A 27,700-nucleotide genomic window follows, 5' to 3' on the forward strand; every position below is an offset into this window, starting at 1 on the left:
CAGTCGTTCCAAAGCTTATGTGAGGAAACTGTGTTTTTCACAAGTTTCAGTTGAGAAATATCCTGAGATAGTCTCAGTATCCTGAGATATTTCTCAGTTGAGAAATATCAAAACATTGTTTTTGATTTTGTTACTATTTTTTCTGCCCTTTCTATTGCTTTCCACTCATTGAAAAAGCTGAAAATTGTTTAACTTTTCTTTCTGTCGTATTTCATCAACTGACACTTTCTTGTGAAAACATAATGATTTTGATGACTGCACTTTCTGACAGAAAATAGCTCCATCAACATTTTCAGTAAGACCCAAATATCATGTTGTGTACTTTTGGAATGGTAACTTCTTACGAATTTAAAACAGTCTCTAATTGCTTGAAGTTAGGATGAAGGAATTAATTGGCTTGTCAAACCCTTGTCTTTGAAAGTTATGCCATATGTCAGAGGAGAAAATACTTCCCGTTCACCAGAAGATAACAGATTCTGGACAGATTTGTTTTTCAGATACATGTCTGCATAGAATATGTAAACATGATCTTAGTACCTTTCTATAAATTAGCAGGGTCTTGCTCAAAGAGGACAACGGTATGACTTTAAATTGTCAGTTTCTTAAACTGATGCTTCTACCGCTAATATGTAATAACTGATTCAAGAGTTAAATGCTTGGCTCATGAAGTTAATTAATGTCAAGGATGCCTCTGGATCAGCTATGTGTAAGGTTTATGTTTCTAAACTTACGCAATTTGAATTGGCATACATGTGTTATTACCTGGGCCTGTCAAGGTAATGGGATATTATATCATGAACTTTGGTGACCCTTTGAATGAGAGCAGTAATTCTTTTGCATAGCAGAATAAAAAGAGATTTTTTTTCTACTATCCTTTCTTTCTTACACATCAGATTTATCCTGCCCGAAATGACAATGTTTTTTTGATCTTCTTAAGATTTATATGTTATGTTTTAAGCATTGATTGATTAAAGTAGGTTTCAAACTTTACATCTTTTATTCTGAGTCTGTGAACTCTGATCTACTAAATGACAGACTGGTAATGAGAACTGGAAAAATGGAAAAGGATAAATTAACCTATTGAAAATATGCACTCGAATTATTTAGTCAAATTATTTAGCAAACTGGACAAGCAAAGAGAAAGCAAGTAATTCACTTCAAGTTCTTATTTTCTCTGAAATTCCACTCAGTTAAGAGGGCTAGAAATACTGGCGAGATTGGAGCAGTGGGAGAAGTATGACTGCTTGGGACTGTTCTGTCAGCCCAGGGGTTCCAGGAGGATGCACAGAGGTTGCCCGAAGGACTATTGCATAGAAGTTGCACTTGAACTTTTTCCTAAATCTTTCTGGGTTTTCTACAATATGTATGTTTACTGAGAGCGGAGCATGCAGCCTGCTCTCTTGCTACATGTTTGAGCCAGCAAGGTTGCTGCAGTTTTAGCACTGTGGCAGAGTTGAGCCAAAACGCGCTCTGCAGTGCATGCAGTCTGCAGGCTAGCTGCCAGCCTCTGCTCCACAGTCTCAGCTCCCGTTTGGAAATGTAAATGGCTTTCCCTGCTTACTCTCTTTATTTTTTTGCAACTTTGTTCTTATAATTTAAATAAGTATTGCTCTGCCCTGGTGGCTTTGGGAGAGACACTACTCTGAGCAAAACAGAAAATGGAACCAACCTGGTCAAAATAGGACCTAGTAACAGCAATGACTTGCGAGGCAACTGCTGCTAATTCCATTTGCTAGTTTTACTGGTAGAGTGAAAAGGAAGAGGGGAGCATGTGTGATATGCTATCATAATAGAGGAAGTTTGTATTATTTTCCGTATTCTGCAAAATGTGACGTAAGCCAGAATGCACACAGTGAAGAGAGCTCAAAATACCAGTGATGGTATGTGTGCTGCCCAGTTGAAGGTTGCTTACTAAAGCTCTGATCTCATGTTGGATACACACACACACCGCTGGATCTACCTGTGTGCTTAGACACTCCAAGAGTGCTTTTCTGTCCCTGACTCTGTAACTGCTATCAGTAATCCTAGTTGATTTTTAAAACTAAAAAAATACATATGCATATCTTATATATATATGTGTGTGTGTGTGTGTTTGTGTATGCACATGCATCCACACACACACATACATATTACATATACACACACACACACACACACACACACATATATTTTTAAAAAATTCACCACATATACTTTAGGGCAGAGAAGACAGAGTAATCTGAATTTATAAATTTACGTACAGTACATGCAGTCATAATTGTATATGCATTCTGAATTTCTGAAAAATCTAGCAGGCTTTCCTCTGCCACCCCTTCCCCCCCCCCCCGCCAATTTATTGAAGCCCCATTCACCAAAAGAGAAAGGAAGACTAGTCAAAACTTGGACCAAATAAAGCTTTGAAGAGTAAATGGTGCACATATGGAACTTGGAACTCATTTTATATCAGTAGTTTTTGGATAAGTTCCAATTAAGTCAAAGTGAAAATACTTGAAAAGGGTAAATTCACTATTTAAATTTCTTATGCAGTTTGCTCTATGTATATTGAGTATACACGTGTGTTTAGAGTCATGCTTAATTTATTTGAGACTAGTCATTAACTATGCAAAACCTAATTCATGCTAAAAAAAATCAGTTCTCTACCTACAGAAATTCAGTTTTACTGTTGTTTTATTGCATCTCAGTAAATTATGAATTAAAGGTGCTTGTTTCACCAATGGAGGATGGTTTTTAAGACAATGGGATTGTGCAAGGGCTTTCAGAATCATATCTCGTCAACAATGGGGTTGATATTTGAGCCAGAAAGTGATTCAGATGACTCTCATAGAGCTGTGTGAGTTCTGCATGGCAAACAGAATACAGATCTTGTGTATTTATTTATTTCAAGCATGAGAGCAGACAGGAGATTCTCTGGGCAAGTGGATCAGGTCTGCTGCCTAAGAAAGTGTCCTATCCGGTATACCTGTTTCTTTCACATCACTTTTGGGGGTAAACTTGTGCAGCTATTGAAAATGCAATTACGTACAAAATTACCCTCTTGTGCTTCTGACACTTGACTTCCAAAGAATGGAGTCCTGCACCTACCTGTTGTCCATAGCCACCTGTCTCAAGATGAGCATATTTCACTTTGTAAGGCTTAGTCCTTTATGAATGTATTTTGGTTGCTGTAGAGAAGATTCAAAATGTTACCCCTGCTCCCAGCTCTTGCTTGTAAAGGCAAGAATTTAAAAGCCACTTCTGCCCTCTACCTGGTAGATTGCCTAAGTGCTGGAGTTGAATTCAATAGCTACTCAAGACTTCATATATAACTAAGAATGCATTTGGTGGTGTGTGTTCTTATCAGAAAGCCATATCTCTCATAGCATGTCAAAACTTGATTAAGTTGTGAGGAAGGAGAAAGTGATGTACTGTAAGTCATTCATACACGATCATTTGTAGTGCATTTTATGTCAGCTATAACAGTCCAGTGTGTGCTAGCAGAATATAAATCTCCTGATCAAGAGAAGAGAAGTCTTTGTAACTGGCTTTATTACTGGAATAGCAGTTAAGGTTAAGTAAGTGTATCTATTCTAGCCCCATAGTTTTCACCTAATAAAGAAAACCTTTTATCATTTAAGCTGAAATTTTGTGCTGTGTCCTTTCCAGAACATGGTTTCTGCAGTGTTCTTTTTATTCTGTTGTTGTTATATATGCACTTTTAGCTGAACTATTTCACTCCTAGTTTCTCAATCTCCCAATTTAAAACTAGAAATTAATTTTTAAATATATGTTTATTTCCCCACTATACTTGAGAGGAAAAAAAATCACTTTTGGTTTTTGGCACTGCCTGCAATCTGAAGATTTACTACTTTAATGTCTTGGTATCATTTTTGGCTGTGGTTATAATAGCTTTTGTTCCTCCTGTTCAGCAGGATATACCCAAACATTAAAGCTTAAGAGTGAGTCCAATCCTAGTATTTCTGCAGTTGCTATAATATTGTTTCATGCAGTATTTCTGCAAGTAGTAGTTATTACCGTAACAAACCTAAGTGAACAGAGATACAAAGTGTACAAAAGCATGTGACCTAACCAACACATTAATGAATCCTTACAATTCCAGATAACAGAATCACAAATATCTTGCTCTGATTCAGCTGGAAGAACAGAACGAGATTTAAGCAGCAATGTAGTGCAAGGAAGACTCTTTCCCATTAGGCAGAACTTCAAATGAGATAACATACGCTTTCTGCTTTTAATTGGAAAGAATGTTGTTCAGACAGACCTGAGATTTGAAGGGATTCTGTTTAACTAGTACGCAGTATTTATTGAATCCAACTCTTATCATCTTGTTTTTAACCCAAGATAATCCTTTGCACAGGGATGCAGAAGTGCTCTTAATGATGGCCTTATCCACTAGGTTATGTACATGCTGCCCTTTTTGAGTGTATTGATTTCTGTATTGGGCAGTGAAACAGCTTCTGCAGGAGAAGAGAGAATTCCCTGTCCCCTTAGCCCTTACTTGGTGACAAAAGCACTCTGTGATGGGCATGAAAAACTGCTTTTAAGATGGAGCTTGATTAGCTTATGGTAGGGATTAGAGGAGACAGAGCTGTAGAGATTGTAGAGATATACCGTGATATGACAGGCTTGATGTTCCTAATTCAGTATAATGCAATCTAGTATTTGGATAACCTTATCACACTGATACAATGCTACCAAACGTTAGTGCCCTCCACTTTTTTTTTCCTCTTAATACTTGAAACCTGTGGAGAAAGGACAACATCAGTGAAAAAACAGAGTAATGATAGCCTGGGACTATAAAATTTGTTGTATTATGTGAGAAAGAGACTGAGTTATGCATGATAATTCTAAAAATATTCCGTTCGACATGGGATAGTGAAACTAGCCACATGATGTTTTTGACTTGTTCTGTTAATGTGTGCTGTCTCTTGTGGATTTCAGAGTATGAAGAATGAGGCTCTAAAATGTGATGGTGTAGATGCAGGACTTAAAGGTACATAGATGTGATCTGCAAGACTCTACAGATATGAAAGTTGCAGGATTAATGATAGACTGAGAACTGAGCAGGAGTTTGAAATAAAAAAGAAAAGGTAGGATCAGGATCTGAGTGCAAGGGATTTGTCACCTAAGATGGGAGCAATATTGACTGTTTCTGGATGGCACAGATATCCTTGCTTCTGGACAACTACATGAAAAGAACTGCTTTAACACATTTAAATAAAAGACTATTCAGAAAAAGACCACAACAGCTGCTGAGAGTAAGAGATACAGATATTGCATATGTAGAAAAATTAAACGTTACTTCACAAACCTCTAAGTCTCTAAGTCGTCTTAGGAGCTAATAAGCGTGCAAACTGAAGGAAGAGCTATTCAGAGTGTGTTGTACTTATAAGGGAGGGAGACAGAAGGAAAAGAGAAGGGCAGTTTTCTGATGAGATCTGTCAGATAGTGGATATACTTTCAAGGAATCTGATACTCCCTCACTTTGGCCTAATTTTCTGAGCATCCTCACTGTTGAAGTCCCTCACTGACCTAATGGTCATTGCTTTAAGTACTGTGATTGTGTACAGACAGGTAAGTTGCTCATGGTAGCTAAAGTTGAGTATTGACCTGAAGTATTTGTGACTGAGCTCCTTGCATTTCCATTATATCTGTGACAGGAAAGTTGATTTGGTTCTGAATATAATGATTTATGTCAAATATTCAAGTTAACTTGCTTTAAATTCCTAGAGTAAACATACTTGTGATGATCAGGACTGAGATTATTTCCCTTCTTGCTTTTGTCCTAGGTCCAACACGAAAAATGCCCTTGACTGCCAGTGCCATGGACTTTTTTCAACTCTTTGTTCCTGACAACGTACTAAAGAACATGGTAGTCCAAACCAACATGTATGCCAAGAAGTACCAGGAGAGGTTTGGCAGTGATGATGCCTGGATTGATGTCACCTTGACAGAAATGAAGGCCTTTTTAGGCTATATGATATCAACCAGCATCCACCACTGTGAGTCTGTTCTCAGTATCTGGAGCAGTGGCTTCTACAGCAACAAGAGCATTGCACTTATCATGACACAATCACGGTTTGAGAAGATCCTGAAGTACTTCCACATTGTGGCCTTCCGCTCAAGCCAGACATCGCATGGCCTCTACAAAATCCAGCCTTTTCTGGACTCTCTGCAGAACGGCTTTGACTCTGCTTTTAGACCTTCGCAAACCCAGGTAAGAGTTATCCTGACATCTGAACTATGTGCCCTCACTATGATTGAAAACGGAGAGCACAGCTGCCTGTAGAAAAGCTAAGGATTCACAGCATGAAGCAAGACTGCAGTGCCTCCGCGAAGTGTGAGAGAAAGTGGCACTGTCCTACGCAGGCGCTCAGCACCACCTGACTCTGCACTACCTCTGCAGTGCAGGTATCTGGAATATTTCAGCATAAAGTCTCAGAACTGTGGCTGTTTGCTTTAATAGTCAAAACAAGTCTGGAGACTTTTAAGGGATGTTGGCACAGCTGAATTCGGCAATTCTGAAGATGAGAAGTTGCAGGCTGCTTCTGCAAGGGAGAGCAGAAAGGGCAGAACTGGCACAGCTAGACCAGGGGAGAAGCTGTAGCAGCTCCTGGTTGTGGTTGGAGGCAGAAGCTGCGTTAGCTAGGAGGGACCAGCCCTGACCTTAGCAATTGATGTCTGCTGCACATCCAGCCTCTCCTGGGAAGCAGCAGTGGCATGGCTACCTCCCCTTGACTGGGCAAAGAAAAAATGAGAGTAGTGGGCCGTTGTCTTTGCTCTCTGCAATTGTCAGCTGCCCTCAGCAGCACTGTCTGGGCCTTGTGCCAGTCCTGATTTTTGATGATGGATGATGCTGCAGTAGAAGAAATCATTGCCATGTGTATTTCCAAACAAAGTGCCAGTAAAATAGAAATATTTCTAGGCCACCTAGAATAAAAGTGAACAGGTCCCTTCTGAATTTTCCAAGTACAATTAGGGGTGCAGTAGAAAGCTGTTCTGTAGGAAATCTGTTCTGTAGACTGGGCTAACAATGTAAGCAACTAAGTATAGAAATTTATGAAGCTAGTAGTTGTCTGATTACAGTTGCACAGTTGAACAAAATTTTTAAAAAGTGCAAAGAAATCTTTTTTTTAATGTTCAACATAGGATATTTAAGCTTTCTTCCACTACAGTGTGGTAGGAAGCACAACAGTGCTCCTTTTGGAGCTCTTACTACTGATCAAATTCAAAAGTCTAGAAAGAAAAGCAGCAAATGTGACATATATGTTACAGCTTGAGGTAAGTTTTTAATCAACTCTCAATTTTCAGAGTATAAACTGATTTCACACAGCTGTGAGGAAAGGGCATTGTGTGTCTCCTGTTTTCCTTCCTTTTCCCCTTAAAAGTACCAGGTTTTGTGCCCACTGCACAGAATGAGTGAAGACTTAGATACATCTTATCAATTCAAGGGTGCCCAAAAATAAGATTGGAAGTAACCTGGAAGTAATTGGAGCCTTTTTTTCTATTTTCTAGACAATAAAAAACATTTCTGTAAAAATCAGGACAACGCAGCTGTCCAGAAAGCTATTAGGGTGGGGGAAGGGAGGCAAGCATGTTCTCACTAAGCCAGGCTTGCAAGGTGCATTTACATCAAGACAAAGCAGACAGTTAAAAACATGATATTGTTGGGACCAAGCTCTCATTAAGATATGAAATCTAATCCTTCTAGTCACTGACTTCAATGGGCAGAAGATAAAGGGTTCAGAAATGTGATCACTGTGTCTAATGTAAATGCTCATAATGGTGGGCTGTGGGACTTGCTGAGAGTGCAAATCCATTAGAGGATAAAATTTGATTTGCATGTATATTCCTTCTCCCTTCCCCCTCCCAAACAAGGTTTGCAAACTGAATTGATGAAACCCATAGTGCCCTATTTGCAATGAAAAAACATCTAAACATCTAAATCTCCACAGGCAAAATGCATGGTTTTGCTTAGGTAGTATCTTTTGCTTAGTAGCATCTTAAGGAGATGCTACTTAAAAAAAAAGAAAAAAAAAGAAAAGGATGGGGAGGGAAAGGAGAAAACGTGATGGTCAGATTCTCTTCCTTCTTCCTCCACTCCCTTTTTCAGTGCTTACGTCACTGTACAGCTTGTTTCAGGAGTATTGAGCAGAACAAAAACCACTAAGATACTGCTTCAAAAATAACTCTATGAGAAAGAAAAAAGGTTTTGAATCTGTTGTTAAAAATAGCCTAGTGTAGCACTGGTAGCTTCCTAGGGACATTCCGGAGCTCCTCCTGAAAGAAGTCTTGTGCCCAGCGCTTTTTTAGGTGGCATCAGCCAGAGCTGCACACCCTGTGAGATATGAACTTCATCTGCTTGAAATAGTAGGAAAAACCTCTCCCTGGAAATTGGACTGCAGATTAGCAGACTGCGACAAACATCAAATCCAGAATGTCAGACCCAGTGAGATTAGAAATAATAATCTAGTTGCACAGATAGAAAGGGAAGAGGCAAGGGAAAAGACTCGTTCAGATGGGCTAGTGGATCTGCTGCCTGTGAAAGCATTTTTGAAAGAGGGCCCAGGTTTCTGTGATCCGTGAAGGTCAGGAATCCTGTGTTCAAAATGGATTTGTTATTTAAGGTACATCTATGTTTTAGGCATGAGATTTATGGTGTCTAAATGGTTTGTGCCTCAGCCTCAATCTGTGCTCCAGCTTTAGGCTTGCTCTGGACCATACAAGGAAGAAAGCTCAAGTGAGGCTGCCGTGGGGTCCTGCAGCATGCAGCTTTGTGCCTGCCTGGGCAGAGTTTTGATCCCTTATACACTAATGTCTTGTAAATGGCATCAAGCAAATAAGTGACCTGGGCTTCTTTGAATGCTATAAGCCTGTTCAGGGTTGTTACTGATTTTCTCCCTTTGGCAATGTGGACTCACAGAACGTGGGTTAGGAAAATGCCCTGTTCACCTGAATGCCATGGACAGAACAAAGTGTGTCAGATAGCAGTGTAACATCTGCCTTCACAGTAGTTTTTTCTATATTTTTGATATTTTGGAAAACTAGGCAAAACTCTTTAAATGGAATTTCTGTCTCAGAAAATATTTAAGATTTTTTCTTATGTGTGAACCAAAAGAATATGCATGCAAAAATGAAATCACGCTTTCTGTGAAAGGAAACTAAACAGAGACAGAGAGAACTATGCCAATATACCAAAACAAAGCATATATTCTAGTGAGTTATAATTATTTTGCTAAATATACTGAGCAAACAGAGAGAAATAATTACTCTCTAGCTTATGAATGTACTGAAAGTCTAGAACAATATAATTGTATATCAGCAGTGCTAGCTTCAATTTCAGAAGTGAAAGAAATGGTATTCTGGCCTACATTGTATAAGCATGATGGGAGTATTCTCTGGATCCTATCCCTTCCCCAAAACAGATATATAAATCACTGCTGCCTGCACCTGAGCCCTAAGAGTTGGAGTTACATGTTTAGTTTCTAGAATCAGTGTCTTCTCTTTGCTGCTTTGTTTTGTAGTGATGCTACTGTCTAGAAGTGGGATCCTGAAAACAGAGGAAGTACCCTGATTTAGCTCAAAGGATATATTGTAACAAATTCAAGGGTAGTCACCTATCAAGAATATAAACTGAAACCAGAGGAGCTCAAGAAAATAGTATCGCTGCTCAAACATCCTTCTTTGCCTGCTGAGTACTTATGTGCTTGTCAGTGGGATGTGACTAGGCAAGACTGCTGTCTGTGGTCTCCTTTCCACCACGGGGAGAGGTCCCCCGTGGGGACACAACTCCTTGCATTCCTTTCCCTTCTTCCACCAAAATATCTTCTTCTTGGCATTGTGGAACCAGACCTTTCTGCATCTACCCAGTGAAATATGAATTGGGAACAGTTAAGAACATGAGTGCTGCTGACTTAAATCTTTACCTCAGGCAGTAGTGAGCTCCCCGGCAAAAACAGAGACGTGATTCCAACCTCTTGCTCCAAAAGCATGGTGTTCTAGGTTAGCCACTTACTAAAGGGCTTCTTTGTATTTTACTCTCAATAGTATCGTAGAAGACAGCTAAGCAGTTTCAATACAGTTATTCCAACCCCAACTCACGGCGCGAGATGAAGCTTCTCTGAAATCATAAAGGAGGAATAACAGTTTGATCAAATCTTAGTGATTTTATGGGCTTGTGATTAAATGTTGATTTTTTTTTTTATTGGGCATTTCAGAATTATAAAATTTTGGTGAAGTCATATCTATGTGCCTCAGTTTTCTTGTTTTCAAAATGACCATTTGTTCCAAGTCATAAACCAGGACTTTTCTGTATTAGGGGCTGTATGAACATTATACAAAGATCATAGGTATTCAGAGGTTGTGGGTCAAGTATAGAATCATAGAATGGTAAGGTTGGAAGGGACCTCTGGAGGTCATCTAGTCCAACCCTCAGCATAGCCCATATGGGGATTGAACCTGTGACCTTGGCATTAGCAGCATCACACTCTAAGCAACTGGGCTAAACCTGCCCCCAAAGACACAGAAGAAGAGAAGGAAAGACAAAGGAATAGTTAGACTCTTGAATGACAAGGTAAATTGCTGATGTCCAGTGGCTCTTGGACAGCTGTTTTTTTTTTTTTTTTTTTTTTTTTTATGAGCAAAGCCAGATTTTGAGAAGAGTTTGACAGCAGATAATGATGAAACTTTAAGGCTATTTTAAATTACTTAATGGTAATGGAGTGCTGTAAGAACTGATATCTTTTCTCAGAGAGTTGATTGAAGACTGAACAAATGGACAAAAGGACCCCAAATTTGTAGTTTGTTTGGAAGTAGGACTTAGCCTTTCAGTGGTGACAAAGATGGTCAATAAAATGTGGATAGGCTGTGCAAGATTCTGAAAGTGAAGAGAAAGGATATTGGATATATTGGAGAAAGAGAGCCAGCAGAGAGAAATAAAATGAAGAGATGTGATCAATATGATGGACAAGGAAATGACTTTCCAGCAGCAATCAGAAGGGCAGGATTGCCTTATGTTGAGGCCAGAAGGAAAAACCTTGCAAGATGACTGTGAGCTTGAATGAAAATCTTACTATATAGGTGAGTAGGAAAGCTATATATTTTAGAACTGTTGCTCAGAAAACATAGAAAATGCAGATGCTGCTTGGCTCTGAAAACCTTGCAAGGAGTTGGAGGTAAAGACTGACATTCAGATTCACTGGCCAGAGTGACCAGCAGCAGGGGGAGTATGCAGTGACCAGAAAAGGAGATAGTAAGACGTTGTCTTAAGAGAAGGTGAGATGCTCTCAAATGTAGCATAGCAAAACCAGAACTGACAGCTAGATATCTGAGCAGAGATGTCAGAGACCAGTAGAATAGTAGTTTGGTCAGGAGGAGCTCTGAAGCAAAGAAGCAGAAATGCAAGCTGCTACTGCAGAAACAATAGCTGAATCTGCATGCAGGTCCAGTTACCCCAGGGTCTGTGTTCAGAGCTGGATCATACCCACCAAAACCAGAACAGGCTGAGGCAGTTCATCCAGGGGATAGGCTAAAGATACAGTTTGTGTGAGGGACAGCCACAGAGCCAAGTGAACATGAGGTATCAAGCATGTTACTTCATTTTCTAAGGCAGTGGAGGCTGAGGAGAATGAGTACAGAGTAGTTAGTGGTTCAGGTCTTTGCCTACCAGCCTATTTGGACTGGGATGAGAACACAATGAGTGGATTGCAAGGTGGAAAGAAGTCTGGGTAAGATCTAAAATGTATAAGAAAGAAAACACTCCAGACAATGACTAGTTGTTCAGTGTATTGAAAGCTGGAAAAATTTTGGAGAGACAAGACTCCAAGAATGGACTCAGGATCTTAGAGTATAGGTAAAATGGAGAGTGAAAGTTTAACAAGAAGACCTAGCAGGAGTGAGGATGGCTATAAAGAAGAGGAGAAAGGATGAGATTATAGAGGGGGTCAGGAAGGGGGATAGAAGCAACCACATGAGAAGGTCCTTATACTTGGAAAAAAAGTGAAGAGTTGAGAGGGGACCATGGGAAAGATTTCTGGAGGAAAAAAAGAAAAAGCAAGATACCTTGCATCAAAGGAAGTCAGAATAGGGAGAGGAAAGAGTTTGGGGTGTGATCTGAACATGGTGAAGAGGAAGCCAGGAGTATGTGTAGGAATCAATAAAATCTGAAAAATATACTTTTTTTTTTCCCTAGGAAGATAAGAAGCAGGAGAGAATGAATATGGCATGGGAGCAGTAAGCCTAGCCTAGAAAAGAGGACATTGCAAAGACAGCAAGACAGAAATGGGAAGGCAGCAAATATCACTTTGCAGGGTTAGTTGGCAAAGAGATCATTTTGAGGTAACAGGAGGAGCAAGGAAACTAAGGTGGAGGAGAGAAGATGAACTAATAAGGCTCGCTAGCAGCAGCAGGGCTACCTTTTGGCATAAGAAAACCATGACACTGCCAGAAGCAGCAAATTGCCTCTTTTTCAAAAGAGATGGGGATCAGCTGTTCCAGCACATCCCAGACACTGTCCTGCTTGCAAGTCCTTTACATCTGTTGAAAGAGGGATATATGTGGGATGACAGCACTCATGTCCCTGCTCTTTCTAAAGGAAGCAAGAAGAGCAAGCTCCAGGGCTCTTTTTTCAATGTCTCTGCTGGCCACATTCCCTCTTAGCAGCAAGAGCAAATTCTACCCTATTCTGTCTGATTTTCTTTCCTCCTTCCCAGCGGTTCACTAGGTGCAGAGAAATAGAAAGAACTTAAACATTTAGAGTAGGAGAAACGAGGATCCTAGGGGAAGGCTAAGCTTAGGGTGGACAGGGGGAAGAGGAGGATGGGGAGAAGGTTTTCAAAATCCAATTTTGCTTTCTAAACTTAAGACTGGCAGGCCTTATGCTGTCTTAGTACGGGGGAAAGAATGCAAAGGGTAAGAAGGATGCATTAGAGCTGCTGTGGCTGATGCTGTGGTATAGAAGAGGGAGTTGAGCTAAGGGCAGAGGGTAAAAAATGTCTTCAAATTATACAGCCTTTTCTATCTGCTCTTCCCCCTTCCTACAGTGGAGGAGATTAAAACAATTGAACCCCACCATTCAACAGGATCTGACAGGTAAGAGGGCTTTCCAGAAGCTGAGCAGTTCTTAACAGCGTGTACAACCCCATCCCAAAGGATGTGGTCCTCCCTCTGCAGGGAAAAGGTAGAAAGCCCTAAAAGAATGAGGTCAAAATTAGTATTTGCAAATCACTGTCCAAACTCCTTGAGGTAGAATTGCAAAGTGTTGCAGGGAGTATTCAGAAAGAATGGACAGCGTTTTGTGTGGACCTTGAGAAATGAATAGGGTTTGACTCCAGTGGGGTAATGGGGCAGCTGCAGATTTAAGAACAAGTAGTTTTGTATGCAATAATCCTTGCTTACATCTGCATTTTGGTGTATAATTTGCACATTTCACAAGAGTGCTTTCAGATGGTCCTGTGAATGTTTTATGAGCTGTTAAGAACTGGAGTGCGTATAAATGAAAGCGTGCAGCCACCACCGCATGGGAAGGGCATAGATGCCTATTTTGGGCTGACAGAGTGATGTTCAGTCAACATCTCGAGCAGCTGCTGGCCTCTAAATACATCAGTGGTGCTTAACTGCTTGACTGCCACATCTCCCTTATGAACGCAGCTCCCAGATTAATGCAGCACTGTTCTCATTTCTGTCACTGGGCACCTGCAGATGTGCACCTGTGGAGAGTATATATGCAAAGGTAACACACATGCAAACACAGAAATTTCTGAGTTCAGCTGAGAGTGACATCCTTTGTATTATGGATCCTTATATCTGAGGTGGTCCCCATAGTCACAGGAAAAGAATGGGCTCCTTTAGGGCATAACCTATCTGACTTACTTTACATGTCTTTAAAGACAATATGAATTATGGCCTATGAGGAGCTAATAGTGCTTTTCTATGGGTGTGTTTTGTAATATAAAACCTAACAGCTTTGGTATGCAATAAATGGAGAGAAAAGTAATGAAACAGCTATAAGCAATAGAGAACTATTTACATCTTCTAAATTCAGAGTGCAAAAATTGCTTCATTTTCACAAACGTTCATTACTTGCTTCAATCTGCCTTGTCTTTTTCTATCCCTGTCTCTTCTCCTTTCTCTTTCTCTCTCCTTTTGTCCGATTTTTCAGTTTCTGAGGCAACACAGACTCCCCTGAAGCTGCTACCAGCTGGAAAAATGTCCTTGTCTGTTCTTCATCTCCACAAGTGGCAGCAGAAAATGTCTTTTTTTCCCTTAATTTCTCTCCCTCTTTACTGTGTGCTTTCCTTCACTGTAACTATGGAGTTACCTTACAACATACAAGGGATGTTTGAGTGAAAGACATTTTACCAAACAAGATTAAGCTTGTGATGAAGCTGGGAGGAGCACACCACGAACAGTTTTTTTTTCCCACCCTTTTAACACTGCTTCATTTTGGAGGAATGTTAAACTATAGCTGATGGTGAGAGGTGGAGAGCTGTGCTTTGCCACGCTTACAAACCAAATGTAGAGCAGCCATCCACAAAGGAGGGTACTTGGTCAGGCTGTGTTTTTTGTTGGGTGGAAGCATTGAACAAAAGTCGTGCTGCTCCTTTGTATGAGGTGATATGCACAAACATAATACAAGGATTGTGTTTCCTTGGAAGAATTTAAAGTGCCGTTTCTTTTCAGGAATCATATACTCTTCTGTTTTTCTTTTTTCCCCCTCTTTCTGTCCAACTGCAGGTACTACATGAGCCCCTGATTGACGAGGATCCTGTTTTCATTGCGACGTGCACAGAGAGGGAGCTGCGCAAAAGGAAGAAGAGGAAGTTCAGTCTCTGGGTTCGGCAGTGCTCATCCACTGGTTTCATCTGTCAGGTAGGTTTTACCTCTTAAGATCTGACTGAGTTCCTAGCAGGTATGTATGTTGCAGGATCAGTGATAACGGTCACTTCTATTCGTAGGCTTGCAAGGGGCTACAGTCTGAATGCAGCAGGCCTCTGATTCCCACAGATACTAGATCTGAAGGCTCATGGCAACAAGTTCCCAATGGTTTGTTTGCTGAATGATTTAACTGAGGGTGCCCGTCTTTAACACTGTCCCTCTGACTGTCATCCCTGAGCTCATTAAATTGAAACAGTTACAGAATCTGTCCTTTTGTAACCCTAAGTTTATCTAAACATCTAGGTACTACGACACCTGTCCTTTTTAATGAATCAGCTCCTTTCTCCAAGAAGGATAATACTGCATCTATGATAGCCAGCTATGTCCAATAGGCTAAGTCAATATGGTATCAAGATACCCAGTTTTCTGTGAGCAACATGTTAGCAGGATTGTATATTACATCTCTTTTCACACCTCTACTTCTCTGCCAAAGAAATAAAATCTGACATGACTTCAAGATAATACATGAGCTTGAGCAGGAGAGACATGTTAAAAGATTTGTATTTGGTGTGTTGTAAAGCATTGGGGACAAATTTTCAAATTCTCAGAGTCTACAGCTGCTGATGTATTTTTCAGAGCTCTTAAAAATCTAGACATTTATTCTGATTCCTAGAGGTGAGGCAGTGAATATGTTCTGATATTTCTTGAAAGCTTCTGTGAAAACTTGGTGTCATGCATGTTCCAGAGCAGCAATTCTGAAGTGCAGGTACGACAAGCACACACTGACTGCTCAGACTGAATACATGTCAAAACTACAGGGCCTGTGGATTTACTGTGGTTGAACACTTGTTCAAAGTAAAATCTGATCTGTGAATCACTATAACTGTTTGGAGAGCTATGCAAGAAAAGAGGCTACCTGGAAAGAGGAGACTGCATTTTCAGCTATGCAATTCACAGTGAAAAGAAAGTTGGGATCACACTTCTTCCATCCAGATTTTACAGCAGTTGTTTTATCCAATAGAATAGGTTCATCTTGTGAGGTGTCCTTGGAAGTTTCTGTTCTCAAGGTTTTTATAAAGTATTTGCTATACAGAGGCAGAGTGCTTAATTTCAAAGGTGAACTCCTATCTATCCCGCATGCAGCTTATTACTGAAGCATAATGGATACAGAAAGAATAAAGTTTGCTGGTCTCCCTTACCATACCAACCACCACCAAACTAATAAATCTTCAGATGTGCCAGAGATGTCAGATTCTGAAGTACAAATATGCTGCATCTCTCTTCCTGTCCATTGAGAGAGTAAATTAATAGAATGTCAGTTGAAACAGAATAAATGCTCAGCACTCCCTAAGTCTCTTGCATCCTTAATGAAATAGATACTTATGCTTCACTTGCATCTAGATGACATCCAAAATCTCCTGAACAGCCTTCTATCTTCGTTCCATGACTTGACTCTAATTATCATTGTGCTAACATGATTGGGTGATAGGGACCTTAGAGAAGGGTGAAAATGAATATTCAAGAGTATGAACATTTATGCTAAAATGGGAAAACCTAGTCTCAGGAGGGGTGTCTTCAACTGTGGTATATTTGAAATGCCACCCATGTTCAGTTATGTGTTACTACCTTCCCTGCACACTTACCAAGGAACTTGAGGAATCCAGAGCACTTATTTGGTGGCTACTTGTGTTATTTACTATAGTAGAAAGAGGCTTTTTTCTGTTTAACATATGGAGAGAACTGGTCTAAACAGGAAAATAATTTGATATTTTCTCCTCTGTGTGTGCACATACCTTCTCCTCCATCTCTTGTGAAACTGCCATCATCAGGAAGGACTTGTTGCTTAGTGGACAAGGACTGACTGGTTTGGCACCTATGTACTCTCAAAAAAAGCCTGCCATTCCCACTTGGAAACTTTCAGAAATTCTGTGAATGAATTTTCTCATTGCTTTCTGCGTGTTGACATCAAGGGTCATTTTATTCAGGATAAAACATGGCACTAAACACTTCGTATGTCAGGTTCATTCAGTTTCAAAAGTCTAGAAAAGATACAGGTAAAAGAAAAGGTGAAGCAGCCCAGACAAAGGAGAGAGTAAGGAAGGAATCTCAAGAGGTTCATGATGATTCTGACTCAAAGCAAGGTCCTCTAAACCTCTGTGATTTGTGTGATGTTAAATATATCTATTTGGAGACATCCCAGTTTTTCCACTGGTCTGTTTTTTCTCCAATGAAAAGATCTGGTTGGTTGGTTCTTTTGTTTTCCTAACATAGAATACACATCAGTGTTTTGAAGCCACATGTAGACGTATTCTGTGAACAACTCATAGTTGGAAGCTCACTGCGTAGTTGGCAATGTTCAGAGTTTTAGGTGTTTGACTCCCCAGATTCCTCTCTCTGCTTGTTCTCATGAACAAAACTCTGAATCACTTTTTTGGTGTAAGTAAATACACCAAAGTACACTTTTGTCTGATGGCTCATCATTGGCTTTTATAAGCGAATGGTGCTTGGTTAACAATTCTGCTCAATAAATCATTTATGGAACAGAAGTAGCATAAACCCCAAATATTACTTGTGAGTATGAGAAGGTGCATAGGTTTATATATGCATAATATAAGTAATGTGTACGTGTATATATATTAGGCTACTTTTCCAGCTCTGATTCCTGTAATACAGATGACTCCACCATTGACAATTAAGTCTCTGTTCTAGGATGGATACTCAATTTCAGATTGTATCTCTGCTTCAGAGTTTCTAAAGCAAAGCATCGTGTTGCAGTGAATAACTTTGTTGTCGAGTACCTTTCACGGTCAGCTAACCAAGTGGGAACATGCAGGAAGGGCAGATCACTCAAACAACGTAAATGTACATCTATAGCAGCTTAGAACGTGAGCAAAAATTTTAGAGGTTTAAAAGAAAATAAATGTCCTGCTGCAGAAGGGCTGACTTTGGCAAAGTAGGCAGCAAAACTGCCCCTGATAGTGTTGCCTCTTTCACTTATCTTTGACCCTGGAAACCAAAGTGGCAACAACTGCTGCTGCAAGTGAAGACTTGGGGTAATCTCATTTCTTGCTCTCTAGTACAATAAGAACAGCAAGCTCAACTTTTAGTGCCTTGAATCTCCCTCCCTGTTCCATCTTCTCCTTGCTTTTCTCCTTTCCATAACAGAAGCCCACCCCACCATGCCAGGACCCTTCATTTATAAAGCAGCAAAAGTTGATTTTGCTGGGAAACCTTGAACTAGCTTTGGGACTGTTCCTTGCTCCCAAACATTCAGTGCTGGGGAAACTGCAGTCACTCACAGCTCTCTTACTTGATCATCCTTTTTGCATTCTTCGCTACCCTTTTCAGTTAAGCAGAGCAGTTTATGTTGGTATATTATACAGAGAAAATAACACTGAAATAAACTCAGCAACCCACCTGCTGGCTGAAAGCTCCCTCTTTCTTCAAAACACATTGCTTGAAAGTGAGAGCTCTAGTGAATTCCTACCCCTGCCACACATCTGCTGTGTGGCTGTGGGCATCTCACCTCAGGAATTTGATTTCAGTATCTGTAATCTCAGGGTTGTAGTGTCTCCTCATCTGTGGCCATGCAAACTCTTCTGGCTGCTGCTGCTGCGCTCCATGCCAAGGTCACATTCTTCATAGTAGCAGAAGCCAGGCAGTGCCATTGCCTCTGCTCCCAAGGCAGAGACCCGCACTACCAGCAGCAGCAGGTGAGATTCCTTTGGCACTGCAAGGCAAAAAATGCTCAAGTGGTTTGAAATCAGCTTAGTACTAAGATAGGGGAAGGTAGATATGAGGGAGAGAAGTCTCTTACACAAACAATAGCTAGTTTTTCACGATATTAACTCTTCCTCCATAACTAATACAGAAGTATTTGGGATTTGTAAGGTGCTGGGGGAACCCGATCTAGAAAGCACTACACAGCTACACTCCCATAGTGGCTTTTTTGTAGGCAGACTGATTATATTTGTTTCCCTTGAGAATGCTACATTTGGTGGCGTTAGCACTTAGGTTGGGTTGTTAGGACAACTCGTATCACAGAATAGTTGAGGTTGGAAGGGACCTCCGGAGATCATCTAGGCCAACACGCCTGCTTCAGCAGGGTCACCTAGGACATGTTAGACAGGACAGCATCCAGGTGGGTTTTGAATATCTCCAGAGAAGGAGACTCCACAGCATCTCTTGACAACTTGTTCCAGTGCTCTGTCTCCTTCACAGGAAAGAAGTTCTTCCTCATATTCAGGTGGAACTTCCTGTGTTTCAGTTTGTGCCCATTGCCTCGTGTCCTGTTGCTGGGCATCACTGAAAAAGAGTTCGGCCCCATCCCCTTGACATCCTCCATTAAGGTATTTGTATACACTGATAAAATCCATTCTGAGTCTTCTCTTCTACAGGCTAAACAGGCCCATCTTTATAGATCGGAGTACAAGCTCAGACAATAAGCTGATCATCCACTGTATTTCTCTACGTACGTACTGCCACTAAGATATTTTTCTAATTGGTACTTTAATATCCCGATTGCTGTTTAAATGGCTATAGTAGCTTAGAAATCGGGTTTTTTCTTTCCATCATCGTCCATCATCCTCTTTAAATCAAAACTCTAGGTGTGCCAGTTATATTTCTCTTTTTTTCTCCCAAAAAGTCTGGAGCACTTGCTTTTAAAAGATGTGCATAAAAGTGATTTGTAGGTCTCTTTTTTCATTCTAGATATAGCACTAGAACTTACGAAAAACTGCTGAAAGTTCCCAAATAGTCAGGGTTAGCTGTTTTATTCTGACAGGACGTATCATGCTTTTGCTTTTGTTCTCGTGTGTGACTCGCAAGGAATGAACATAGCCACGAATAACTGATAATAAGTGATAATATGTCCATGCATAACATCTCCCGGACAAAAATGTTTTCTGGTCATTTTACAGATGGAGGAAGGAGCATAAAGGGCTGGTGGCTTGCTCAGAATCCCACACAAAGTCAGGCAAGACTAGGTATCCTACAGTGCCTAGTTCTGGACCATAGCCCCTCTGCACAGACACAAACCAAAAGATGGTCCTCACCCAGAGTCGTTAATCAACAAAATGAAAGGCAATAGATTGTAGACAGCAGTGCGGAGTCAGGCAATATTAATTGCCATGATAGGCAGTAATGGAATTAGCTCATCAAACTAATTATTCACTTAAAAAATCTTGACATCATAGCAGAGGAGGAGAAGAGATGACTTTATGGATGTGTGTATCATTTCCTATTCCTTGGGATTAAATCTGTTCTCTGAGGCTATTCTGGGCCATCCTCTTCGCCTCCCTCCCAACCCTCCCTCCCCACCAACTATGTGGCCTCTACACTTGGATTTGTTCATTGGCAGAAAGTTCTAGCAAGAATGTATTTAATTTTCACTGATGTTTCTGTTAAGCATCTCTCTTGGATTTATGGTATCCTTTAGATTCTTTTGCTGGGACTGAATCTGAGTTTTCACCTTTTTCTACTTACCCCGAAGAAGAGATGAGTCAGAAGAGATTAAGAAAAAGAATTGTGTCCCTGCAGCTCTAGTCTTCCCACATTACTGACCTATCAACAGCTTGTATTATAGCAGCATTTAAGGAATGCCACATAGATCAGGGTTGCCCCCAAATGAGAGCATAAAAGATGACTCTCTCGCTGAGGAGCTGCAGTCTCAGTAAAAGCAAGTTGCCTGAGGTCACACCACAGATCAGTGGCAGAGCTGAGAAATAAACCTCAGCTCACTTGTCTCAAACTGCAGTGTCTCAACTGCTGCCTTCTGTTGCTTTTTCAACTGCAGAATGTCTTGATTTCTTAGAATATCTCTCAGTTGTAGCAAACAAGAAAACAATGTAAACATTACACTTTTGTAATAAATGCTGTAGTCCATTCTTGATTACTTACAGGATAAGTACAATTATCTCAACTTAATAACCTTAGTGATTTTACACAGTAAGCACTTATTTCCAGAGTCCCCTATTATCAGAATTAAGAGAATCTGAGGAGGTGCCCTGAAGAATTTATAATTTCACAGCATGTCACATAAGTGCGTTCAGTCGCTTGTTAAACTCTAATTGATTTTATCCATGCCCTTTGAAAAGAGGAAAGGGAGGGGGAAAAAAGCCTGGGGTGAGTGTGGTTTTCAAGGTCAGAGTTGCAGAAGAGCTAGCTATCTGTGTATTTGTTTAATAAAGTTACTCAGAAATATTTTTGTTTCAGCCTGTTTACATTCTGTTTGGAGATTAGTCTGAGTCTATGAGTTTCTTTAAAGAGTGCCCAGATAATTTCACTGTTGGTAAAACAGTTGCATCTGGAGTGCACAGGTGCAGTGTGCTCTTCTGAGCAGATTCTCAAGGTCAGGCTTTGGCTGGGAGAGGGTCCCAAGAAATCTGATTACCTTTGGTCCTCAGTCATTGTTGCTTAGAAAATCCTGTCTGCTTTCTTCCTTTGACCCCCCCAACTGGCTCTGGCTGTTTAATCATGTAGATCTCTACTGTTAGCATCTGAAAATCTCAGATCTGAATTGAAAGCCAGTAATTCTCTTGCTTGTCAATGTTAAATGGAAAGGTGGCTTTTCCAGATGTGTGGTGAGTGGGCCGGCCCAATTCATTTCTCTAGAATTTAAAATCCTATTTTGTTTCTGGATGTATCGGAAGAGCAAACATTGAAATGTAACCCAAATGCAGAGATCTCTAGCAGTGTTTGCAGGTAGTTCCAGTGTCTGTTTTTAGGTGAGAGTGGGGGTTATTGTTTAGTTCCAGTCTGTCGTACTTGGGGTTTTACTGATGCTATTCACAGTTACATGGTCAGTATGATACTCTTTTTCTTTTTGCAGCTGTTCTCGCTACATGCAACTCTGCCTGAAGGAGGGTGAAAGCAAGAGAGCCTCCTTACTTCCTTACTTAATGCATTGCCATAGGAACTCCACCCACAGATCAAATCTCTTTGTGCTAGGTGCTGTATAAATACAGAACAAGAAGATAATCCCTTACCTATCAAGTTTATCATGTAAATGCAAGATGGAGGCATAAGCCTCCCTCAGTGAGTCACTTCCATTTAGGCATCTTTCAGCATGCCCAGACTTCACGCAGAACATATGCAGCATTATTTATTGGATAATACATACAGTAGACAGGACTAAAACACTAAGCACTTATATACTTGCTGCTCCCAGTGAGCCTACACAGGCCAGTCAGTCATGTTGCTCCTTGGAAATGAGCTAGATCCTTGATGTTACTGAATTGGCATCTTCTGATTTTTCTTAAGGTTTTATACCTCCTTATGCAAATATTTTTCTTCTTAAGCTGCTATTATCCTGTCAACAGTTGCACCACTTCTAACTGTGGTGTAACTGTTAATCACTGACTGATACTTTTCTTATTTTGTATCCCTCAGTTATATACCTTTTTGCAGCTCAACAGTAATTTGCTCAGTAAAACGGAGCCAAGATTGTGCAACTGTGTGGTACCAGAGTGAGGTCTCAGATCATGGACCTGTGCTGGGCTGACAGTTGCAGTGAGGGAGCCTGGTGGAGCAATGTTAAGAGGGTGGTGGTACCAATGCATAGCTTAGCAATTGAGTTGTAGGAGGGTTGCATCCTTGCTAAGAAGGATATTGAAGAGCAAAAGGAAAGAGCTTTGCAGAGGCTAGCAGTTGTTTCCAACCATGCAGGAGAAGAGCACCATAGCAATAAATAAAAATGGCCTTGTTTGGCAGCAGTAGCTGGGTGACTGTTGTCATAGGACAAACATAGGAGTAAGTATACTGAACACATACTCACATCTGGAGTACTGTGTCCGGTTCTGGGCTCCCCAGTACAAGCGAGACATGGAACTACTGGAGAGAGTCCAGTGTAGGGCTACGCTGGATGGTTAGGGGACTGGAGCATCTCTCTTATTAGGAAAGGCTGCGAGAGCTGGGCCTGTTTATCCTGGAGAAGAGAAGACTGAGGGGATCTTATCAGTGTCTATAAATACCTGAAGGGAGGGTGTCAAGGGGATGGGGCTGGACTCTTTTCAGTGGTACCCAATGACAGGACATGAGGCAACTGGCACAAACTGAAGCATAGGAAATTCCACCTGAATATGAGGAAGAACTTCTTTACTGAGAGTGATAGAGCACTGGCCGAGGTTTCCCAGAGAGGTTGTGGAGTCTCCTTTTCTGGAGATATTCAAAACCCACCTAGATGCTGTCCTGTCTAACATGTTCTAGGTGACCCTGCCTGAGCAGGGCGGGTTGGCTTAGATGATCTCCGGAGGTCCCTTCCAACCTCAACCATTCTGTGATTCTGTATGAAAACGTAAAGGAAGAGCTGATCAGGGAGGGCTCAACTATGAAGGCTGGTTTCCATTTTCCATGCCAACTTCCATTTGATGCTGTAAAGAAGCGGAACTGATGGAAAGCTGAAACAGTCAAAGCAAATAGGCAAATGTTCTCTGAGGCAGTGCACTGTCTGGTATCAAGATACACCTAAGCAAGGCCAAAGGAAAGAACGGTTGCAATAATTGAGATGAGAGCCAGGTGGTTCTTAGGGATGTGAATGAGTAGGAAAAGCTGTATCTTAGAGGTGTAATGCATAATAAATCTACCTGACTTAAATGTAGCTGGCCTCAGAGAAGCTAGGGAGAGTAATCTGCATATGATGTTGCCCAAGTTGTAGGTTTGCCGTAAACAATTGTAGTGTCCTCAATGATGAAGAAATTATATGGACGAAGGGTGTTGATGAAAAGGAAACAAAGAGCTTTATTTTTAGTCATATTGGGCTTGAAGTGTCAACTAATGTATCTAGCAGTTTCTCTCTGCCAGTCTCAGCAATATCTTGTTAGAAACTTTGAAGAACATATGCACCAGAAATAGGAGTTTGTTATTCCTCAGCACAGAGATGTTAGCTAGATCTGTGTATTACCATGGATTGAATCATTTGGAATAGGAGGCAGAGGGAGAAGAGAGGAGGACCGAGGAAAACACTTTGCAGGGAACCTCAAGAGCTGCTTGTGAACAGAATGGGCAAGCTGCATGTCCTTTGAATACTTGTTTTGCAGTAGACTTTAGAGAAGTAGGAAGAAAATAAGGAGAGGATAGAATTAATGGAAAGACCCGATCTCAAGAAGACCACGGTGAGTGGTGTCAATGGTTGCTGAGGAAGAGCTAGACCTAGGAAGTGGCTGAGAAGAGGGTATTAAAAAGGGATGGGATGAGATTGGAGGGGAGGGTCTCCCAGAATGATAGTAACAGAAACACGGGGTTTAGTGAGAAACAGTGAGGTAGGATCTGGAGAGTGAGGCAGAATGAGCAATTGAGTATTTGGCTGTGAAGTCTATAGAAAAAAAGGTTTTTTTTCTCAATAGCTGTTCAAGATCCAAAAAATATGACTATACCATTATTTGTTTCCTTCGTAGCTGCATCATCTTAAAAACTTGGCCTCTGTTTTGCAGTTGTTTAGGGTCTGCCCGATTTTAGATATTTTGCACAATGTAGCCTTCAAAAACTTCCTTCTGTTTATTACTACCCCTCTTTTTTTCTTCCAAATGTCATCTATTTTGCTTGAGAATTGTACCCTGGGGTGCTTCAATTATGTATGAATGCAGAGTATTAGGGATGTGCTATTCACAAGTGCTTTCAATTTGCCATCTGAGCTTTGAACATGAACAGAATCACCAATATTTTAGTTTCTAGGGCATTCTTAAATGTGCAGTCAAGGTAGAGCTTTTGTTCCTAACTGCTGATTTTTTACCCCAATTCATAGCAAGACCTTATGAACCCGCCACATGATTTTTCCATAGATGCCAGCACAAAACAAGAAAACCCTGTTGGCTTGTAGCATTAATGTCTACTCTGAGACCTTAAGCAGCACTGATTTCTGTGTTACTGATCTTCCTTTCTCTGGTAGCTTTCTCTAGCAGTCTGTCCCTGTAGCCAAATATGCTTGTTTTGAGGTTCTGAATGAGAGATTAAATTGACTGTCATCTGTCAGCATATGGAATCTCCTGTTTAGAACTGTGATGTCTTTTCTCATTGCTGCAATGTAGGTAAACTGGCCTTTCCAGAATGGTTTACACTATTTGTTTTTCTTGTTTTGTGAGAGCTCAGCACAGTCTTTACGAATAGCATGTTGCTCTGCCATCAGGTGTATTGATTCCACATTTGTGCTGAAAGGAGGCAGAAGCAGTTGCAGTGGAAGGGAAGGCAAAGGTGAGCCAGAGAGTGAAAGTCCTTTCTTATTGTCAGGTTTTTAGGGGGAAGAGACTGATAGGATACTGCATGGAGAGTGAAGGCAGAAAAGAGGGTGGTTTGAGGGATGAGTTAAAAGGAGTGGAAAGAGAGCTTGTATTATGCATAAAGGATTAAAATGGATCGGATAAAAAGAAGTAGGGCTGCACCAGATAGAAAGATGGAGAACTGAATGCATAGGCATGCTGGTAAGATAAGAAGAATTGAGGGATGACTAGAAAAAGCTTCCTCCCTCTTCTGGCACTGCACGGTAAAGGGCTTTACCCTGTAGTTGCCTCATAAGACAAATGATGTCACATCTTTAGAAAATCCCATTTGGTGTTGTAGATCGAATGGATTGATAACCACTAGAAGCCACATGACTGTAACATCAGTAACTGTGACCTCTGCAGATATTCGAGAAATGTTGCTCTGACTGTCACTCTCAGAAGCAGTGCATGTTGTTGCCAACATCTCCATCTGTTGTCCTGCAGCAGTTCTAGGGCTGGTGTTGTTGTTTTGCTGTTGGAAAAGGCACAAAGCTCTAATGCTGATACAAGGCAAATCAGTAGCTCTGGTGAATGAATTAACCAGCATTTTTGAGGGAGAAACTTCTGACTGTGCCTATGAAGTCAATTCATGACAATTATGCATTCTGTCTGCAGACTGGTTAGCTGCTAAATACACATTTGAATTATGAATTACAGAATGTGAGGGAATACTGTAGGCTTCAACAGGCATGATATTAAAGATTTGAAGTAGAACTGAAAAAAATTGGATTACAGAAGGGGGAGAAGGAAAATAAGGGCCATATGGGATCATGACCACTTGCAAGGGTATTCAAAGCTGTGCCTTTGCCAAATGTCTGTACACAGCTGCTGTTTTACAGAGGCCTTAATGCTTTCCAACATTGTGGTGCCGTCACCTATCTTGCCTGTAGAACTGAACATGCTAAAGCTTTGAATAATCCTTCTCCAAAACAAGAAATAATTGTGCCAGGAACAAGAGTTGTGCTTGTATAGGCAAAGAAATGCCCAAGGAGGGGATGTTAACACAGGGGGAAGCAGAAATAGGGCAGGTTCAATAGTGGACATGGATGTTTGGCTGAAAGACAGAGCAAGGGAGCCTGAGAATCACAAGGTGGCTGTTACAGGGATCCTTGAATGAGAGAGGAGGACAAAAGGAGAGTGACAGATGCCCCAGGTGCACAGAGAATTCTGCTAGCAAAGCCTATGGCATAAGGATTATCCTGATGTGAAAGTATTGATACATCAGTGGACAGTTGCATGGTGAGTATGCTCTTTAAAGTAGTGGCTTGCAGACCCAAACCAGTGCATGGTGAGGAACCAATTAGCCTACCAACAGCACTGGCAGACTGTCTTATACCTTGGGTAATACTCTGCAGGGAACACCAAGTGAGCACCTAGTAAGAGACACTCTTGAATGGCTAAGATGTGCTGCAACAGGGGAAGGGTTGTTGGACCCTTGCCTAGATCCAGAGATGACTACTTTGTTTTCAACTCATCTGCTAGCCCAAGGTCAAAACTAATCTGTCTGCATCCTTTGTGTTTTCACTGCTTTGTCCATAGATGGGGCTTGATCTAGGGTCTCCATGCTGCCCCACTAGTAACCTTTGATGCCGAAAATAATGCAATATCTCTGCTGTTACCTTTGGAACAATCTGCTTTTTGTGTGCATTCCACTGCTAAGCTGCTCTTTTGAGCCCCAATTAACAACCTAAATGACTTACTGTAATTAGCTAGTCCTTATAAGCTTAACATCGGTGGAAGTGAAAATTTGACAGCTCTCAAAATTGAGTAGAGCATTGTTAGAGAGTCTACAGCATTCCTGCCTTTGTCTTCATCTGGAGATTATTTTTATCCAAAACAGAATGGTTTTTGAAATGTTTATTTAAGGTTTTCTTTTAAAACAAGGCTTTCTTTTCTGAAGTTAATATGTATCCTATCCTTGCACCAACTGTGTTCTTTAGCACATTAATTTTGTCTCATCTCTCAGAGGTTTCATACATAACATACTCCTCTGGAGTCTGGTTCCATGATGGATGAATAACTAGGGAACATTACATTAGTATGTCTCAAATACCAGTGCTGGGAGATACACCATCTAAAAACAGGGAGAAACTGGTTTAATTGATTTTTGTTCACCTCTAAGATCATTGAGATATCATAAATTCCTGAGAGCGCCACTGCAAACATGCTAGCATTTTTATTTTCTGGGCATTGTGATGAAGTTTCCTTTATGAAGGAGTCTGCTGGTAAGAGAAATGGATGCCAAAGCACTGGAAAGCTGTGCTGTATATTCTGGATGGCTGATGTCTCAAGCAAGTTTAGGAAAAGCTCGTGGATGCATCACTGCGAAAAATGAGACAGAATTTCTTTTGCCTGTCCCTCAATGCCTTGGCAAATTTAAGATTTTCCTCTGATTTGAGTATTTTGGAGCCAAAGTCACAAAGGCATATCTGGGTAAATGTTTCAGAAAATTTGCCTTTGAGAGTGTGTATTTAAATATTCATGAGCCCTATGGAATTACAAACTATTTTAGGGACTGAATACAGAGTTTGCATCTTCTCATTTCTTTTGCCAGTGGGATATTTCTACTGACTCTA

The 27,700-nt window shown here is 40.8% G+C and overlaps 1 protein-coding gene across 1 annotated transcript in view; it reads left to right on the forward strand.

Moving 5' to 3' along the window:
• The window catches only part of PGBD5 (piggyBac transposable element derived 5), a 71,394-nt gene that overhangs the window by 27,830 nt on the left and 15,864 nt on the right, over positions 1 to 27,700 (forward strand). Inside the window, exons 3-4 of the mRNA XM_062573678.1 lie at positions 5,787 to 6,214; positions 14,731 to 14,865. Of these exons, the coding sequence (XP_062429662.1) occupies positions 5,787 to 6,214; positions 14,731 to 14,865 (563 nt within the window). The remainder of the gene's footprint in view (positions 1 to 5,786; positions 6,215 to 14,730; positions 14,866 to 27,700) is intronic.

The sequence above is a fragment of the Rhea pennata genome, chromosome 3, assembly GCF_028389875.1.
Source record: "Rhea pennata isolate bPtePen1 chromosome 3, bPtePen1.pri, whole genome shotgun sequence".
NCBI classification, from domain to species: domain Eukaryota; kingdom Metazoa; phylum Chordata; class Aves; order Rheiformes; family Rheidae; genus Rhea; species Rhea pennata.